Raw genomic sequence first — 21,039 nt, forward strand, 5'->3', positions numbered from 1 at the left:
GAGATGCACAGTGGGATATGAGACCCCGCCACCTTTGGTTTCGTGGAAACCTTGGGAACTGAGCAGGCCTTCGGGAGTTGGCTCTCTCTTCTGACTCTACCTTCAGAGGGACCGCTAATCTTTTACCAGGAAGAGTATTCAGTATTTTCTTTTGCGTAGGAAACTTTTATCTGTTCACGTTGTGGAAGACCAGAGAAGAATAGCAAGAAAATGAAAAGCATTAGTTTTGCTCCCTGTTTGTCTTTCTGCTAGGCTGTCAGCTAGTTCTCCCTTTTTTTTCTAGCGCAGGTCCTGGCACGAAATAAATAATACCTGGTGAATGCATGAATGAAAATGAATGTTGACATTTTGGTGTGCGTTTCCTTCCCCCTCCCCCTGAAAATATTTACATATCACATGCATATTTCCGTATAACTGAGCTTCCCCTCCACGGCCTGGGAAAATCAGTAACTGCAGTTAAATTTTTGCTACTGTTTTCCTTGGAGCACGGTTTAGTTGCCCAGGTGAAGAGCAGCTGAATTGCAAATCAATAGCACATCGGGTCTGCCCTTCTGACTTTCAAGGCTCTCACTTGAAATCAGTTTTCTCTGTCAACTGGTACCTCCAATTAGCGTTGGTCAGATTATCCAGTAGGAGTCGGAACTCCTGGGGACTTGGGAGGGCGTGGCCCTGACCAATGGCTTTTAGCTGTCTTCTGTTTCTACTGCTCAGCTCTCTGAGGTATCTGCTTCCAACCTGAGTCTTTAGATTTTTAGGATTTTAGACCATCTCTAACATACCTTCACAATTTTATAAGACGCTGGTGAATCAACTAAATACAATGAAGTGAAAGTCGCTCAGTCGTATCAGACTCTTTGGACCCCACGGACTATACAGTCCATCGAATTCTCCAGGCCAGAATACTTGAGTGGGTAATCTTTCCCATCTCCAGCAGATCTTCCCGACCCAGGGATCGAACCCAGATCTCCTGCATTGCAGGTGAATTCTTTACCAGCTGAGCCACAAGGGAAGCCCCAAATACAATAATAGAGGCCAACTGAAATGTAACTTTGGTTTTGCGACGGATTATTGCAAGAGCTGTTCTTGTTTGGCTACCTTTGCAGAAGGGATGGCGTAGATATGTTTTTCTCTCCTCCCCACTCCAACCCAGTTCCAGAGGGCCTGCATGGAGCAGGTAATCAGTGACCAAGACTACCTCTATCGCAGCTGGCCTAAGGCCATGCTGTACGGTACTCAATGACCTCAGGTCCCGGCCAGAGACAGAGGTCAGGAAATGATCCTTGGATTATCTCTCACGCACCTTTACGTCAATAGAGGAGCCTCTGTCAGAAACGTGGCCCAAATCTGGCTGAGGAGGTCTACCAAGGGCACTTCGGGCAGGTGTGTCCGCATGTGGGTGTTGGTCTGGTACATTGCCAAGTCCACAATGGCAAGCATAGGTCTGGAAAGAACAGTCACCTGAGACCGGAAGTTCAGGCTTGGAGGGCGGGTCGAAGGCCCCTGGAGGGCGGTGCCCTGCGCGACACGCCCAGAGGGCGGAGCACGCTAGAGGCATCCTGGTTCGTGCGCCCCGTGCCGCAGTGTCGGTTCTCTGCCGTCTCGGCGTCGTGCAGCCGGCGGTGAGTGAGCGCACGTGGCCGTGGCCGTGGCTGGCGCGGCGGGCAGGCCCAGGGGTGCTGAGGTCCACCTGCGTGAGAGGGTGGAAACCGAGACCGCAGCCAAGTGTGCGGAGCCCGGCTCGGAGCTGCGCACCCGGACTAAGGGGGCGCGGGTGGTGTGGGGGCTCGTTGAAAAGTTCGCTTTTAGAATGGCGCATGCAGCCTTTTTTGGGTATGAAAGTGGCCGCTGCCATTGGGGAATGAAGAGGAGGCGGGGGCCCGTGCGGTCGATGGCGCGCCTTTCATTGCGTAGCTTTCCGCTGATACGTGGGGTCTTCCGGGCGTATCCACCAGGGTGAATTAGGCCGGCTACTTGTTTGGGGGACTTGCGGGCCTGGAGCCTGTGCAGCAGGAGTGGTACCGCCCTCGACTGCGTTTGGGACATACCCCAGCATTTCTTAGCGTTTCCTTCGAGAAAAGAACCACATTGCCCTTCGGAAAGGTTGGTCCAGACCGTGGCCTTCTGAACTCTTTCCCAGAACTTCCTCTTTAGAAATCTTTGCTACTTGAGAAGCTGGAAAAGTGCTATCTCATGGTTGCTTTTCTTTGTTGACTGGTGAAGTTGGGCGTTTTTGTCACTTTCAGTCAAGACTAGTTGAGCTTGTGCTCTGGACCAGGAATTGAGCTGGGCAGTGAGCCCGGAAACCAGCTGAATCATGGTCCCTGCCCTGGGGGAGATGACTGTCACCACATGGAAATACCAAGTGTAACTGACAATAACAACCTGATTTGTGTGTCAGCCCCGAGAGTACAAAAGATGAAATGATTACCTCTATGTCGGAGGAAGGTGGGAGTCAGAATAGATGTCCATAAAGAAGTAGAATTTGAATGAATCTTTAAATTAGTTTAGTTCACAGGTTTCTAAAAATTATGAATGAACTGCATGCTAATTTATATACAAAAATTAATAGGAAAAGAATCCATGAAAGTTAATATTTTTATTCAAGTGAAGAATTTAAATGAAATGCTCACAATTATCACTACACAAGTGAGAATCTGTTTGGAATAAACATTTTTAATCACAAATGATCATGGCTTGTGAAAACTAAAGAGAGCTTTAAAGGGTTTAAGAATAGCAGATATAAGGAACAGCCATTACTCCTAGTACTTAGCTCACCTAAGCAAACTCTCTTCACTGGCCTGGCCTGATTGAGACCTTGTTGTAGAGGACATTGTTATGGCTTGTTAAATGGCAGGAAGTCATTAGAAATCTGTGCCAGACTTCCCTGGTGGTCCAGTGATTAAGAATCCACCTTGCAATGCAAGGGACACCTATTAAATCCCTGGTCCTGGAAGGTCCCACATGCTGCGGAACAACTAAGCCCCTGCACCAGAACTGCTGAGCCAGTGCTCTAGAGCCCCATGAGCTGCAACTACAAAGCCCACATGCCATGTGGAGCCCATGCTCCACAAGAGAAGCCACCACAATCAGAAGCCTGAACTCTCCACAACTAGAGAAAGCTCACATGCAGCAATGAAGACCCACCACAGCCAATAAAGAAATAAATCTGTGCCAGTGGAACTTGATGGAAATCAACCCTTCAGAACTTGCTGGCATTTCTAGGATGCGAGGGAAAGCTACTCCTGGGGAGGTGTTTCTTGGAAGCATCTGTTATAAAACTGCCTAATAGCATGCTAGGGGAAACTGCTGACTGCTGGGTGATTGCACCCACCAAACCAAACAGGAGCTGATGCTGCAGAAGCTGTGGTACTGCAGGAATATGCCAGAGAGCACAGTGGAACTACCAGCCAAATCTCATTCCTTCTGCAGTGCTTCTGCAGGGTATTCTGCCTACAAAGGTTGTCTTCATGATAGATAGCAAAGGAAAAATGTTTTAAAGGCCCAGATCCATTTTCTCAGAGCAGGCAGTGAAGGGTGATTTTAGAGCTGAGTGGCAATACATTGATAACTGGCCCGGAGTCTCATGAGAGGTTTTAAGATGAATAAATTCATCAGTAATAGCAGTAAGATAGAGTCTGCCTGGGCCCAGATGGCTTCACTGATGAGTTCTGCCAAATATTTAAAGAATTAATAGCCATTAATACAAACTCTATCCCAAAAATAGAAGAGGAGGAAACATAGCCTAATTCATTTTATGAAGCCAATACTACCCTAATATCAAAGTGAAAGGTATCACAAGAAAAGAAAATCATAGATCAGTATTCCTTATCAATATAAACACAAAAATACTAGCAAACTGAATATAGTAACCTACAAAAAGGGTTACATACCATGACCAAATGGTATTTATCCCAGGAATACCTGCTCTTTTAACATCTGAAATCAATCAATACAATACACATCAATAAAATAAAATCCACATTATCATCTCAGTACATGGATGAAAAGCATATGGAAAAGTCCAATATCCTGTTATGATAAAAAACAATAAACTGGAATTAGAAAGGAACCACTTAACCTAATAAAGAACATTTATGGAAAAACCCACAGCTAACATCATAATTAACGGTGAAAGAATGAAAGCTTTCTCCCCAGGGTCAAGAACAAGATCAGGAAGTCTGCTCTCTTCACTTCTATTCAGCGTTGTATTCAAGATTCTATCCTGGGCAGTTTGGCAAGAAAAATAAAAGGTATCTAGATTGGAAAGAAAGAAGTAAAACTTGCAGGTGCTATGATCTGGTATATATAAAATTCAAAGGAATCTATTTTACAATAGGAAAGAGAATTAAACATTTGGGAATAAATTTAACGAAAGAAATAACCTTAAAACCTTGGGAACTACAAAACACTGTTGAAAGAAATTAAAGATCTAAATAATTGGAAAGGTACCCTCATGTTCATGGATCAGATGAATTAGTGATAAACAGATTTAAAGCAGTCCCTGTCAAAATCTCTACTGTCTTCATTGCAAAATTTGATAAATGGATCCTCAAACTTAGATAGAAATGCAAGGGACCTAGAGAAGCACCACACCCTCCCCCCAAAAAACTGAAAAAGAATGAATTTGGAGGATTTATACTTCTGCTTTCAAGATTTACTACAAAGCTTACAGTAATTAAGATAGCCAGAGGCATAAGCATAGATGTACATCAGCAGAATACAATTGAGAATACAGAAGTAAACCCTCACAATTGTGGTCAATTGGTTTTTGACAAGGGTGCCAAGATGATTCATTGGGGGAAGAAAAATCTTCCAGTACTGTTGTCCCAAGTAGTGTTGGAACAACTGGATATCTACAGGCAAAAGAAAGATGCTGCATCTGTCTCTACTGAAACTACCAAATTTATGCACACCCCTGGGATGCAGAAACTGGTATATTAAAGTCATCACATGAAGGAGTTTCTATACCTGTGAAGGAGTTTTATACCAGAAAAAGCCCCATTGCCTTACTCTTGTCAGATAATTCTCTAGCTTAATTAATATTTTATGTCACATATGCCTGCAGGAACTACTTAGTTTACTTTTGCTCTAGGCTAAAAACAATATATTTGAGGAAAAACATGGTTCCCACCTTTGAAAATGTGTGTCTCACTTCTAATTTTCCTTTAAATAATGTAGGTGATGAGTTTTAAAAGTCTACAAGGTTTTCAAAGGAAAAAAACTGGTGGTTGCCAGGGGTAGGGAGAAGGGGAGTTAAAGAGTTTCAGTATGGGAAGATGAGAAAAGTTCCTCTAGTCCCTATCCCAAGAGGCAACCACCTCTTCTCCTGTACACTTAGGTCAGACTCTAGGCATTACTTCGTTATCAGAGTCTTAAAACAACTATGGCAAAAACAAAATAAAACTATGGCAGGGTACAGAAGTTTGCTCTTCTTCCATTCTGGCAAAACCTTTTCCAAATCTCACTCTAAAACTAAACATGATATTTTATACCCCCCATACATGCAGGATTTTAAAACTGCTATACAGACTACATTTCATGCACTTCAAATATACAATTAAGTTAGTTTTAGTAAATGTATTAGTAGTGCAACCATCACCAAAATCCAGTTTTAGATCACCTCTGCTGCTGCTAAGTCACTTCAGTCGTGTCCGGTTCTGTGTGACCCCATAGACGGCAGCCCAGCAGGCTCCCCCATCCCTGGGATTCTCCAGGCAAGAACACTGGAGTGGGTTGCCATTTCCTTCTCCAGTGCATGAAAGTGAAAAGTGAAAGTGAAGTCGCTCAGTCGTGTCCAACCCTCAGTGACCCCATGGACTACAGCCTACCAGGCTCCTCCATCCATGGGATTTTCCAGGCAAGAGTACTGGAGTGGGGTGCCATTGCCTTCTCCTCAGTCACCCTAAAAAGATCCCTCATGTCCATTTGTGATCAACATCTTTCCTACCCCAGTTCCACACAGCCACTAACCCACTTTCTGTCTCTCTAGCCTTTTCTGGACACTTTACATAGATGGAATCATACAGCATGTAGTTTCTTTGTGTCTGGGTTTTTTTCACTTAGCATGATGTTATTTAGGTTCATCTATGTTTGTAGAATGTATTAGTAGTTCATTGCTTTTTATTTCTGAATAGTATTCTACTGGGTTTGTCAAAAAGTTTGTTCAGGTTTTTCTGTAATATCTAATGGAAAAATCCAAATAAACTTTTTTGCCAACCCAGTATTTCATGGATACACTACATTTTGTTTATCTATTTACAAGTTGAAGGCCATTGGGGTTGTTTTCACTTTTTGACTCTAATGAATAATACTGTTAGCATTTGCATACAAGCCTTTGTGGATGTATAAGTTCATTTCTCTAGGATAGAGTACTTATGATAGGAATTGCTGGGCTTGTGATAAACTTATTATTTAACTTTTTAAGAAACTGCCAAACTTTTCTAATGATGCTGTAGCATTTTACATTTCTCCCACCAGTATATAAAGGTCCTAGTTTCTCCACATCCTCACTAATACTTGTTATTGTCTTTTTTATTAAAGTGGGTATGAAGTATTAATTCATTGTGGTTTTATTTTTAATTTTCCAAATAAGTAATAATGTTGAGCACCTTTTCATGTACTAAATCACCATTTGTATGACTAATCTGGTGAAATGTCTATTCACATCTTTTACCCACTATTAAAATGTGTTATTTGTTTTCTTATTGAATTATAAAATATTTTAAAATATATTCTGGGTACAGATCCCTTATCAAGTATATGATTTGCAAATATTTTTTACTGGTCTGTGGATTGTCTTTTCATCTTTGTAATGGTGTCTTTTGAAGCATGTTTTAAATTTTGATGATATCCAGTGTACCGATTTTTTCTTTTTGGATTGTGCTGTACTGGTTCAAAATCGGGAAAGGAGTATGTCAGGGCTGTATATTGTCACCCTGCTTATTTAAGTTACATGCAGAGTACATCATGTGAAATGCCGGGCTGGATGAAGCACAAGCTGGAATCAAGATTGCCGGGAGAAATATCAATAACCTCAGATATGCAGAGGACACCACCCTTATGGCAGAAAGCAAAGAAGAACTAAAGAACCTCTTGATGAAAGTGAAAGAGGAGAGTGAAAAAGTTGGCTTAAAACTCAACATTCATAAAACTAAGATCATGGCATCTGGTCCTATCACTTCATGGCAAATAGATGGGGAAACAATGGAAACAGTGAGAGACTTAATTTTGGGGGGCTCCAAAATCACTGCAGATGGTGACTGCAGCCATGAAATGAAAAGATGCTTGCTCCTTGGAAGAAAAGCTATGACCAACCTAGACAGCATATTAAAAAGCAGAGACATTACTTTACCAACAAAGGTCTGTCTAGTCAAAGCTATGGTTTTTCCAGTAGTCATGTATGGATGTGAGAGTTGGACTGTAAAGAAAGCTGAGTGCTGAAGAACTGATGATTTTGAACTGTGTTTTGGAAGACTCTTGCGAGTCCTTGGACTGCAAGGAGATCAAATCAGTCCATCCTAAAGGATATCAGTCCTGAATATTCATTGTAAGGACTGATGCTGAAGCTGAAACTCCAATACTTTGGCCACCTGATGTAAAGAACCAACTCACTGGAAAAGACCCTGATGCTGGGAAAGATTGAAGGCAGGAGGAGAAGGGGACAACAGAGGATGAGATGGCTGGATGGCATCACTGATGCAATGGACATGAGTTTGAGTAGGCTCTGGGAGTTGGTGATGGACAGGGAGGCCTGGCATGCTGCTGTCCATGGGGTTGCAAAGAGTCAGACACCACTGAGTGACTGAACTGAACTGAACTAGTAACCACTGGTAGTGGAATCCTGATGCTGGGAAAGGTTGAAGGCAGAAGGATAAGGCTGTGGCAGAGGATGAAATGGTTAGCATCGTCAACTCAATGGATGTGAATTTGAGCAAACTCTGGGAGATAGCGAAGGACGGGGAGCCTGGCATGCTGCAGTCCATGGGGTCACAAAAAGTCAAGAAACAACTTAGCGACTGACCAGCAACAACAAAATGGAACCCAGTCTCTATATTTTAGAATCATGAAATATCTGACATTTTTACAGAATTAAAGTTTTAACCTATAGTTCACCAATAACAGCTGTCATTTTACACTCATCTAATGTCAAGTACTGTGCCTGTGTACATACCTCAGATGGTTTCATCAGTTGGCTTTTTACATTAGAAAATGTAAGCTAACATTTTACAGACTTTTTAAAAATACGTATTTGTCCTACAGGTTTTTAAAAAATAATTATCATTTTAAATTTGTTTTATTATGGAAGATTCCAAACATAAAAGGTGGCAGACTACTATAGTGAACTTCCATGTAGCCAAAATAGAACCCCAGTGGCCACCAGTCCTGCCACATCTGTACTCATGGGAAAAACAATTGAGTCAACATTTAATAATCAGGCAGTTTTACTTGAAAATTTCTGATGAGCTAATCCAGAACACCCAGTATGAGTTCAAAGATTGGAAAGAATAATATCACCTTTACATTGTTTTTCTTTCAGTGTAGTATCAAACTGGCAAACAAGCAGGGCAGAGAGTCAAGGACATAGAATCACAGAATCAAGGACATAGCTGCCCCCCTCCCCACTTCCACAGAGAAGTGTGCACAGTTCAGAGGTGACTGTTCCAGGTGAAAAGTCCAGCATTTGGAACTTAGTGCCCTGAGAAAGTGGAAAATGGAGGTGGCTGTGTTTTCTGATTTTACCCACAATCACAGGAGGTGCTTCCTTGCTGTGCTAGGTATGCTAGGTACATAGTCCTGTGTCCTGTTTCTTGCTGCATCATCAAGCAGACAGCAGGTCTTATTTTGAACTTCAATTTGCAGCTTCTCTTGAAAAAGTTGTGACAGTGCTGATCCTGAACGCATTCCTGGTAGCTGAGGTCTGGTGTGCCCCAGTGGAGGAATATACAGTGGTGACATTTAACGTTCAGAGGACAATACCTGTAAAGCTCCTGCCAGTAAGCCTGGTGAAGTACTAATGGAAGTTGTTCTTTTAAAATAGTATTCTGGTTATCCAAGGTTCAGAATGAAAATTTTGCAAGTGTTTAAGGGAATAGGTCCCTTACAGTCCATGGGGTCGCAAAGAGTCGAACACGACTGAGCGACTTCACATTCACATTCATTCATTCAAGGGAATAGGAGGACAAGACCTGACATTTATAGATTAGTTTGGATTTAGGGACTAAAAAAAAAAAAGTAGTAGTTGTCCTTGGCAATGAGCTTGTATATACAACACAGCACAAAGATTATAAGCGTGGACTTGGGAGGTAGGCTGCCTGGGGTTGAATCCTGCTCTGTGACTTGTAGGCTCTTGTGACTTATCCTTCCTGTGCCTATTTTGAGATGGCACAGAGAATGAGAAATGTTTTCTCATTTCTAAAATGAGAACAAGAACAGTACCGACATATCTTGAAATAATATATAGATAAAGCAGCCAGAATATTAGGCATGTATTAAGCATTTTCTGAGTGTTTACTTTTTGTTTATTTTTAAAATAAGCTTATGTGATAGGAGCCCTTTACTTCTGATTCCATTGTTTTCTTTGGGTTAGAGAAGGTTCATTGATTGAGAAGACATGTTTGCTTTCTCTTTCTTGTCATTCTGATTTTTCTTGGCAATGCATGAGTTCTGTCTCAAGTATTATAAAAGTAAGCATCATGTTACATGTGAACTGAAACTGAGAGGTCATTTTGGTACCTCAGAGGACCTCTGCAGCCAGACCCTGGGAACTGTGTCATGAACAAGTCTCAGTTACTCTCAGTTCTACCTCTTTTTGTCTGTCTGCATCTCCTCCTACCACCAGTGTTCTTCATGACCCTCTATCCTGAGTCTTTTCTCCCTCTCATAGCTGCCGTTTACTCCTGATTTTTCTCTTGCTCCTTTGGTGCATAACTGACCAGCATGACCTCAGTGGCCTGGCTTTACCTCATGACTTTTCAGCTCCAGCTCTCATTGCCAGCTAGCTCACTCCTGATTTCCCAGTTCAGATCCCAAAGAGTATGAATCTAGGTGGGCAGAGCTTTTTGTCCTAGTAGCCTCATGGAGCAGTGGCCAGTCTGTGGCCTGGATACTCAGATACTTGCCCCACCCTAGCTAATGGGTAGGGAAAACTAAGGTAGAAAAGCTACAGAGTTTCACAGCCTAGGCCTTCCCCTTTAGTAGGATGTATATGCTGGCACATAGGTGAGGTGTCAGATGTGAAAGGCAGGCAGGTAGGCTGCTGCATACAGTAGATAGAACCCATCAGGGGTCCCCAGAGGATGTGAAGTTGCTAAGTCGCTTCCGTTGTGTCTGACTCTGTGCAACGCCATGGACTGTAGCGTGCCAGGCTCCTCTGTCTATGGGATTCTCCAGGCAAGAATACTGGAGTGGGTTGCCATTTTCTTCTCCAGGGAATCTTCCTGTCCTAGGGATCAGACCTTAAGTCTCCTGTATTGGCAGGTGGGTTCTGTGAAGGGAGCTGTCCAGATCTTTTCTGTGGGTCTCATACTGAATATATAAGCAAATGTCAATTGATAGATCCATAATGTACCCAATATACTTTAATCACACGTTTATTTTAAACCTGTAACACTTTATTTAATACACAATATTTACTAAGTGCAAGGCTCTGTTTTAAGAGCTTTGTGTGTATTAACTCATTAAATCCTCATAACAGCTCTATGAGTTGGTATTATTACAATTCATACTTTATAGGTGAAGAAATGGAGGGACAGAGAAGTAGTGTGCCTCTGGTTACATAGCACATAAGTAGCAGAGTCAAGATTTGGACCCAGGCAGTTAGGCTTCAGACAGCCCTATATTATACTATCTTTCACAGTTGGATTACTGACCAGACTGAGTTTTCTAGGAAAGCATAATCTTGTTTTCTTGCACTCATTTTAGAACCTTGTATGGTAAAATGCATGAAGAGGCTACCCATTACAGAAGAGCTAAATAGACATTTCTCCAAAGAGGACATACAGATGGTCAATAGGCATATGAGAAGATGCTCAAAATCTCTAATTATTAGAGAAATGCAAATCAAAACTCTAGTGAGGTACCATCTCACACCAGTCAGATTGGCCATCATTAAAAAGTGTACAAATAGCAAATGCTAGAGAGGATGAGGAGAAAAGGGAACCCTCCTACACTGTTGGTGGGAATGTAGGTTGGGGCAGTCACTGTGGAAAATAGTAGGGAGATTCCTTAGAAAACTAAATACAGAATTACCATATGTTTGAGCCATCCCACTCCTGGGATTATCTGGGATATCCAGATAAAACTGTAATTCAAAAAAATACATGCATCCTTATGTTTATAGTAGCACTCTTCACAGTAGCCAAGATGTGGGAATGTCCATTGAGAGGTGAATGAATAAAGAAGATGTGGTACATATATACAGTGGAATACTACTCAGTCATTATAAAGAATAATGCCATTTGCAGCAACTAGAGATTATGATTCTAAGTGAAGAAAGTCAGAAAGAGAAGACAAATACCGTATGATATCACTTATATGGGAATCTAAAATATGACACAAATGAACCCATCTAGAAACAGAATCATGGACATGAGAACAGACTGGTGGTTGCCATGGGGAAGGGGGTTGAGGGAGGGATGCAGTGGGAAGCCGCAGTTAGTAGATACAAACTTTTATATATAGAAAGGATAAACAACAAGGTCCTACTGTATAGTACAGGGAACTATATTCAGTATGTTATCATACACCATAATAGAAAAGAATATTAAAAATAGTGTGTACATATATATATATATGTATGTATACATGTATGTGTGTATTACTGAATCACTTTGCTGTTCAGCTGTAATTATTCCAACATTGTAAATCAACTATAATTTTTTTAATGTAAAAAAAATAAAGAGGTTGCCCTTTTAGGTTTATGTTGGTTTTCTCAGTTTTCATTTAGAATAAATGTAAAGTTTTTAGTTTTCTATATTTTTTAGTTAGATTCTTTTTTAAGAGACAGGATTGTAAAGTGAAAATAATGAAGACTTTGGAGTCAGATAGACCTGAATTTTATCTCTGTGTGACGTAATCCATCTGATCCTTAGATTTCATATCTGTAAAGTACAGGATTGCTGGGAGTTTGGGGGGGTGTATGCAGAAAACCTGACACATACTAGGTGCTCATTATATGACAGTTACTGTCATTGCTATTGGCAGCAGATGATATATATAAATCCCGGCCATCATTTGGTAGCCTTAAAAGGCTTCAGAAAGTCTTCATGGTGTTGAAGAACCCCAGGAGGTTTTATTGTTATTAGGTGGTATCTGAGCTGGGCTTTAAGGCAAGCATTGTAGATATGCTATTTGGACCATCATGCCCTCAATATCCTCTTCGCATGTCAGACATTATCAATGGATTACAGCATTATTTCTTGTTGAGCTCAGAATCCATTTCATGATTGCTCAAGAATTGGTTGTAGTTAATGGGAATTGACCCCAGAAGTACCATTTTTTCTTTAAGTCCAGATACACAAACAAGCTATCCAAGCCATTCCTTGAGTAGCCCATTCCAATCCTGTCTTTGTTTCCTTTCAGTCTCTTCTTCGCCTTGTGACCAATAAATTTTGGAAAAAGTTGCCTCTGGTGACCCTGAACTTGCGCCTTTATGAGTCTCAGCAGCAGGAAGAGAAGTCCAAACCCATCAGCCGTTACCCCATGCCCTACAAAAAGGACCTGCCTTTTGACATTTTAGAGCTCATGGAGGAGACAGAAAAGAAGGTGAGACACTCGCCTCATGCAGAGAGCCACAGCCAGTGCAGACCTTTGTTGGCTGGAGTGTAATCCCTGGAACTGGTTGCCGTGGTCTGCCCCAGTTCCCACTGTGCATGAGCCCTTCCTTTGGGGTTCCCAGTCAGAAGAACATGCACTTTTTCCTCTTGTCTTAGGTACACCATTTTAAGTTCTGGAACTCTGTCACTCAGTTCTCTGCCCATTGTGACCTGTAGCTCCCTTTAGCGCCATAATATGGTGTGGAGATAGAACCATGAGATACGTGCCAGATACTTCAGTAAATGTGAGAGGTACCTTGATCCTTCCTGCAATTATGTATTGAAAAATTAGAAAAATAAGCAAAAATTTCAAAAATAAAAATTCCACCAAAGTCAGTCACTTGTAGCACTTCTTCCCTATTTTTTTTAAAATAAATATACATGTAACTCTTTTAATGAGATCATGTTAACATGAACACTTTTCTGGGTTAAAACATCATGTTTAATGGCTGCATGATATAGCACTGTATAATAGAGATGTTTTAATTTATTTCAGCAATCTCCCAATCTTGGATATTTGTGACTTGTAACATGTTTATACAGATATCTTTTTGAACATCCCAGAATTATTTCTTGAGGATACTTTTTATTATTTAAAATTTTTTATTTATTTGTTTTTGGCTGTGCTGGGTTTTGTGTTGCTGCATGTGGACTTTCTCTAGTTGGGGTGAGCAGGAGCTAAGTATGCAGCCTTCTCATTGCAGTGGCTTCTCTTGTTGTGGAACAGGGGCTCTAGGTGTGCAGGCTTCAGTAGTTGTACACAGGCTTAGTTGCCCTGAGGCCTGTGGGATCTTTCATGACCAGGGATCGAACCTGTGTCCCCTGCATTGGCAGACAGATTCTTAACCACTGGACCACCAGGGAAGTCCAAGGGTACTTTTTAAAGTTGATGGTTTATATTGTCAAATTATAAAACCCTTGTCTGAATGCAGACGTTTACTCTAAACTTTGTTTTTGAAACTTGGTGCTGAAACTTTGTGGATTTTTTTTCCAGACAGAATCTTGTATGTAAATCCATTTATAAGTATATAGAAACCCAGCTGCTCTGGTGGGAAAGGTTTGGAGCCCCCAGCCTCTCTCTCAGTACCTGTCTGTACCTCCTCACATCATCACCTCTTCCCTAGCTCCTGCCCCAGCAGACATAAATGGTTCTTTTACCATGTCTTCTAGATCAGTAATGAACTTTAGCATCTATTATCAGTTAGAGTGCTTTCAGCTACAGGTAACAGAAAATCCAATTCAGTTGATATAACAGCAAGGACAATTCAGTATCTTGTATTAACAGTAGGTCCAGACACAGGGTGATTTCTGGATTGTTAATCCAGTTGCTCAGTGATATCAAGGATCAAGTTCTTTGCCTTTTTAAGCTCTGACTTCCTTGATATGAGAACTGTGTGTTCAGACTTGTGACCTCCTGGTTCCTGGGTATAACAGCAGCAAACATTACGTCCTTGCATAGCTCCTAGAATGGATGTGGAGGTCACACCCTTTTCCCATATTCCTTTTGTGGGGAGAAGTCTCCCAGCTGATTTCCCTTCATTTCTCATTTGGCATAATGGTGTCACATGCCCATTCCTAGGCCAATCACTGACAAGTAGAATAGAATCACTATAATTGGTTTAGATCAATCAGGATTCACCCAGTGGGGTTGGGGAAGGGTTTAACCTTCCCTGGAGCCCATGGCAATCTGATATCTGAACAACGTCCATATCCACTGTCAAGGGAAGAGGAAAGAAATGGCTACTGGGAAGCAGTCAGTAGTTTTCTGCCATAGCATCCCATTGGAAAACATACTGAGGGACTTCCCTGGTGGTCCAGTGGCTAAGACTGTACTCCCAATGCACGGGGCCTGGGTTCCATCCCTGGTCAGGGAACTAGATCCCACATGCTACAACTAAGAGTTCACATGCCACAACTAAAGATCCTGTGTGCTGCAACTAAGCCATTGAGCCACAGCCAAGATCAGAGATTCCATGTGCCACAAAGACACAGAGCAACCAAATAAATAAGTAAATAAATATCTTTTTTTAAAAAAGAAAAGAAAACCCAATGTCAAAATCGCAAACATGCCTCTTAGATTTGGTTTGGCTTGTGCAAGTCAGTCAACCTCTCTGGGCCTTAGTTTCCTTATCTGTAAACTGGGATAATGATCCTTGCCTTACCTATCTTAGAGAGTTGTGGAGAAGAAAAAACGAGATTGGATGTATGAAAGAACTTTACTAATATCAAGGCTTGTTACTGATTTAATTCTTAGAAATAAATGAGCACCATCAGCCCCTCTGTGAAAAGGGAGGTAATAAGTATAGCCTAAATTCTAAGAAATATCATTTAGTTTACATACAACTCTCTAAATTTTATAAAATGCCTTACTAAAAAGAAATTACATATGCCTTTAGAAGTAACCCTTATAATCCCCTAAAACGTGAAAGGATGTGTGGGTTGTGCTTTTACACAAGGCTGTGGCCTTCTTAAGACTGCATCTGGCATTCAGCAGACAGTATGGGGACTACCAGTTACTATTTGCCAATCCTGTTCTTAGTTGTCATTTTACATTTCCCTGTTTCTCTCCTTCCCTGCAGACAGGATTTTTACCAAATGTATTTAAAGTGTTGTCTCACCGGCCATTGGAATTCAGAGCCTTCTTTGCTTATTACAATGTCATCTGTAACAAGAAAACAGGTAAGTGGGGGGCGCGGGGGAAGTGCTAAGTCATTTTTAGATAAGATCCAGGTGCCTGCTCGCTAGAGTTCATTCCCACATAGTCCCAGATTACTGTGGAGCTAGGGAGAAGCTCAGAAGGACTGGAGCTGGCAGAGACATTGTCTGGATTCTGACGCTGAGGTCTGAATGTTACTTGATGGTTATAGGTATAGAACGGAAATAAGTTAGATAATAACTCTGGCTCGACTTTCTTTGTGCTCAAAGGCCCTCTCTGGCTCCCTACAACACCCTGGATAAAGTTCAGGGACTTTAGACCAGTAATCATGGATTTCTTGCTTAGGATTCAGGTTAGGCTGCTGTTGCTCAGACCAAAGACACATTGATTTAAACAAGGTATTTTTTCTCTCTGTCTCTCCTATAGTCTCACATGAGCTTCTGAGGGGCAGTGTAGTATTGTTTGCTATCTGGAATTGCCCTTGCTTACATGCTTATGTGGATTTACCACTACTACCTGCAGAAAAAGAAAGAAGGGTATGTGTGGACACATATCCCTTCCTTTATGGTCATGACATGGAAGCCACACCCATCAGTTCCATTTACCTCCCATTGGCTAGACTTGCCTCACATCTAGCTGCAAGGGAGGCTCTCTGGCCATGTGTCCAGATAAAACTAAGGGATTTTATTATTAAAGGAAGAGTGAGCAGCAGAGATGGGAGGCAGCCTGTCACCATGACTCTCTATGGCTTGACACCAGCCTGCCTCCCAGCCTCATTTCCTTCAGCCTCTCTTCATGTTCTGTCCATTCAAGTCAAAGTGAACTGTGAATTATGCTTTACTCTCCAAAGCACTCCAGTCTCATGATATCTCTCCTCTTTAGCTTGGATCACACTTTACTGTGCCTCTGGGCTGCCTTGACTCCTATCCATGCTTTGTGAATCTGAACTTTCCATCAAAGTCCATCTCACCTGCCTTCACTTATGAGGGACTCTTTCTCCTCTGACCTCCCACAGCCTCCCTCATTTGTCCTTTTCCAGTGGCATGCAGAGTGCTATCTGCTGTATCTTCCACAACTGCCTCAGCCTCTCCATCCTAGAGGGAAGAGATAGGTCCTGTGTTCAGAACTGATTCTGCCATAAATCATGATGTGAGCTTCAACAGAGTACTTAAATGTCTCAGTGCTTTGGTTTTCTAACTAGTAAAATGGTATTAATACCTCCTCTACAGAGCTGTTGTGAAGATTATCTAAAGTTCCCAGATGGTACCAGGTACCAAAGTGGACTCTCCCCTTCTCTGCCTTTCTCTACCTAGAGGTAGCATGGCCCCTGAGGTTGGAAAATGTCTTTTTTTTTTTTTAACCTCCTTTTCAAAAAGTGTCTAGTACCTGATGCGCCTCAGAAAATACTTTTTTTTTTAAGAAAATACTTCTTGAATTAGTAATTCATTCACGTATTTTCTGAGCAACTCTTATCTGTTAGGCATTCCTCTGGGTATACAGTGGTGAACGAATCAGAAAAATGCATAGACTTTCAAGTATATTCCAGAGAGGAGAAAACAGTGAACAACTTAAAATAAAAGAACAAGTTGACTTCAGAAAGTGTTAAGTATTGTGAAGAAAATAAAATAGGTTAGCTCATAGCACAGGACTGGGAATGAATAAGTGAGCAGATAGGCGGACAACTTGCTAAAATATGGCTGAGCCTGTTTAGGTTCTTCTGAGCTGCTCTCCAGGCTTAGGGCAGCTCTTCTCTCTTCTCCCTCCCCAGGCCAGCTCAGCAGAGCTGACAAGGAACTCATCATTTTGGTGACCAGCCTGGCCAACAGGTGCTCATATAGCGTGGTTGTCCACAGTGCCCGGTACAGGGTCTTTTCGAAGAACCCAGTGCTCTCTGACCAGGTGAATGCCCACCTCCCCGTGACAGTTTCCCATTCCTGTGCCCACCTGCTTCTGTGTGCACATGATGTTTGGGACGAAGGGATAGCTAAGCTCTAGCCTTGTGCCAGACCTGACATTCTCTTAAATGCATACAACTCCCTAAGTTGAACCTTATTATAACCCTTTTACCTTTGAGGTTCAGACCTGGAATTAATGTGGGGTGCACAACTAGAATGGCAGAGTCCACTTTCAAACTTTACACTTTCTCTGCTACCTTGTATAGTATGCATTTTCCAGTATGAATTTAGTCTATGCGTGCGTGTCCAGTTGCTTCAGTCGTGTCTGACTTTTTGTGACTCTGTGGACTGTAGCCCAGCACGCTCCTCAGTCCATGGAATTCTCCAGGCAAGACTACTGGAATGGGATGCCATGCCCTCCTCCAGGGGATCTTCGCGACCAGGGATTGAACCTGCATCTCCTGCATTACAGGCAGATTATTTACTGTCTGAGCCACCAGGGAAGCCCTTGTGAGTTTAGTCTATCCACTAGTTATTCTTAATGGGCTCTAAACAGTTTTTTTTAATTAATTTATTTATTTTAATTGGAGGCTAATTACTTTACAGTATTGTAGTGGTTTTTGCCATACATTGACATGAATCAGCCATGGGTGTACATGTGTTCTCCATCCTGAACCCCCCCTTCCATCTCCCTCCCCATCCCATCCTTCAGGATCATCCTGGTACACTGGCCCTGAGCACCCTGTCTCATGCATTGAACCTGGACTGGTGATTTAAGATTTCTTTTACTTCGTACAGCTGGCCCCAAGCTTGGGCTTGTCAGTCTCCCATTCTGGAACTGCCCCTACCTGCTCTTTCGCACCAAGACTGGTTGTGAAATGGGTCTCAACCCCCCAGCCAGCAGCTTACTCTTGTTTCATCCAGAGTCAGGCTGTTTGAATGTCAGAGGTCGTGCTAATTCTTCCTAGAGAAATGAACCGAGGATAAAGACACAGTAAACATGGGTTTGTCACCAAGTTTACAAAACCCTGCTCATCCCTACAGTGAAATTCCTGATCTTCTGACCCAGATGTTTCTTCAGAAACAGATGTTTCTGTTCTATGCATTTATTCCTGAGGGAGAGTCTTCAGTCTTTTCCTATCCTCCAACCTTCCTTCCTGACCCCACCTGAGTGGAGACCTTGAAAATTGTTCCAAGGGCCTCTGTTGCCACCCAAAAGCTAAACAAGACAGGTATATCATCACCTTTGCCCTTCTCAGAGCCGCCTGCTTATTCACCAGAACTTTGCTCATCCAGGACCAGTCTTAAACATAGTCTCCCTAGTGATCATAGGATGTACTATCACACCATTTGCTCAACTGTTCTTCCGATTTTTAGGTGGTTAGTGTGTGAGTGTGTGTGTGTGTGTGTGTGTGTGTGTGTGTGTGTGTGTGAGTCACTCAGTTGTGTCTGACTCTTTGTGATCCCATGGGCTGTAGCTCACCAGACTCCTCTGTTCATGGAATTTTCCAGGCAAGAAAACTAGAGTGGGCTGCCATTCTCTTCTCCTGACCCAGGGATTGAAACTCAGGTCTCCTGCATTGCAGGCAGATTCTTTACTGTCTGAGCCACCAGGAAACCCCAGGTCATTAATGGTTTCCAGTATTTTGCTTTAGTAAGGGTAATGATTATCAGTATAGTCACTGGAATCAAATATACTTGGATTCATATCCCAGCTCTGCCACTCTAGCTGTGTGACCTTGGGAAAGTGTGTGAACTCTTTGAGCTTCAGTTTCTTTGCCAGTAAAATTGGGAGTGACTAATAAAAAACATTACTTCCTAGGATTTTTATAAGAATTACATGAGATAATGAATATGAAGCATTGAGCACATTCTTAGCACATAGTCATTGCTTAAGTATCAGCTATTAATTTTGCAAATTAATAGCTGATACTTAAGTGGGGATAAAGGGATAATTATCTGAGCTTCACTTTTCTCATACAAAAAGGTTGATATTTGCGGGCCCTTATGTATTAAGAGTCTCTGAATCTTGGTTCCGAGGTTTTTCATGCTATGGGTGTTTAGAGGAGAAAAAAGTACTTGTAGTTGGAGTGAGCAAAGATTTCCTGGCAGAGCTAGAGTTCCAGGTTTGCATTATATTGAACTTGACCAAGATACTTCCTGTCTGTAAAGTTTATTTTGGCCTCACTTCTCCTCTTTACTCTGACTTAGGTTTTTTCATTAATGCTGCTTTTGTTAGGCCATGTGTTTTATTGGCTATGTTGTGATGGACAGAGATTCTGTCTCTGTGTGTTTTCTTAGAGGTCTGTATCAACTGGAGAAAGTCTGACCTCCCTGCCCGGGAAAAGGCAATGCTGGAATTTGCACTTGCTATTTCCCAAGCTGATGACATAACAGATGACCATTTCAAAAAGCTCGAGGTGCGTGGCTTCAACCAGGAAGATGCCTGGGATATAGCTGCAATTTCAGCTTTTTATGCCATGTCCAACCGCCTTGCTCATTTTGTCAATCTTGTTCCCAACAAAGAATTCTATTTGATGGGCAGAACCAGTGATGTCAAAGACATCAGGAGTGAACCTGCTGCTCCTGAAATATAAAAGCCTGAACAGAAAGGCCAGTGTTTACATTTCTAGCACATTTCATTATAAGACACCAGTTGGGAAATAATTTTTTAAAAAATGTTTAGTCAACGGATAGGGAAGAAAGTAAACAAATTTGTTCTCTGCCTCCTTAATGAGATTGATGCTAAAAGGACATGTGATGGATATCACATGTGGTTTTGCTTTCTTTTTTTTTTTTTTTTTTTTTTTTTTTTTTTTTTACTTTTGTTGTGATTGGAAAGGCGCATCGGGATTAGAAAAGAGTATCGGGGCAAAGGATTTCAGAAGATGCTTCAGACATTTCTATTGAATTGATATCTGTGAATTTCAGCAGTTGAAGTTGAACATTTTTTAGTTTTTTAAAAAATAGCATTGCATAGAAATTGGTCTATAGACTGCAGTTTGAAATAGATTTCTTGTTAACACAGTGGTATTTAAGGGCTCTGAAAGGCAGGTAAATAGAAGCATGTATAGAGTTGTTCTGTCTTTAATGCCTTCTCTGGTAACCTCTAGTGATTTTTATTTTTTTTCACTGAGAGGTTTTAAAATAATGGTGAAACATTTTGAGTAGAAGTGTAAGAAAAAAACCCCAAACCTAATACTGCTAAATGGTTACCACAACCACCACCTTAGATTTGTGGCTATCTTAACTTTTCAGGAATCATTTTCGCTATCTAACTTTTAGATGTACATGCAAACCTACAAAATGTTTTTGTTTCCATTGGATTTCTTTAGATTCTCTAAGTTGCCAGTGAACAGTTCTTAATTAGTTTGGGAGCAATAGTGAGTTAATTTTGAATTGCCTGAACTGTGAAACCTGATTATCTTGAGACAGCACAACTCTTGTTGCAGAGCTCTGTTGGAATTATATCTTAAATACTTTGGAATATGTAACCTTTTAACATTGAGTTTTGAGGGAAGGAGGCAGACAAAGGAAAGAAAGTTGAGTTTTATTTTACTTACTGAGAAAGTTAATAATGTTGGTGAATATCATGGTCAAAGTTTTATAGACCAAAGAAATTTTAGCCATTGGCCATAACTTGGAATCAAGCAGAGGACCTTTAATAAACATTTGC

General features: G+C 41.6%; 1 protein-coding gene across 1 annotated transcript; it reads left to right on the forward strand.

The window, feature by feature from the left end:
• Positions 1-1,390: 1,390 nt before the first annotated feature.
• LOC129650961 (uncharacterized) lies at positions 1,391-19,975 on the forward strand. Its single transcript, XM_055579722.1, has 6 exons — positions 1,391-1,402; positions 1,440-1,619; positions 12,580-12,762; positions 15,392-15,491; positions 17,237-17,367; positions 19,667-19,975. The coding sequence occupies exons 1-6, from the start codon at positions 1,391-1,393 to the stop codon at positions 19,958-19,960; spliced, it is 900 nt and encodes a 299-aa protein (XP_055435697.1). The 3' UTR covers positions 19,961-19,975.
• Positions 19,976-21,039: the final 1,064 nt, after the last annotated feature.

The sequence above is a fragment of the Bubalus kerabau genome, chromosome 4 (assembly GCF_029407905.1).
Source record: "Bubalus kerabau isolate K-KA32 ecotype Philippines breed swamp buffalo chromosome 4, PCC_UOA_SB_1v2, whole genome shotgun sequence".
Classification (NCBI taxonomy): domain Eukaryota; kingdom Metazoa; phylum Chordata; class Mammalia; order Artiodactyla; family Bovidae; genus Bubalus; species Bubalus kerabau.

Bases quoted from the DNA above. Each gene is read 5' to 3' on its own strand.
- LOC129650961 (XM_055579722.1), top strand. The intron at 12,763-15,391 runs GTGAGACACTCG...CCTTCCCTGCAG, and splicing joins TGGAGGAGACAGAAAAGAAG to ACAGGATTTTTACCAAATGT. The intron at 15,492-17,236 runs GTAAGTGGGGGG...CTCCCTCCCCAG, and splicing joins CATCTGTAACAAGAAAACAG to GCCAGCTCAGCAGAGCTGAC.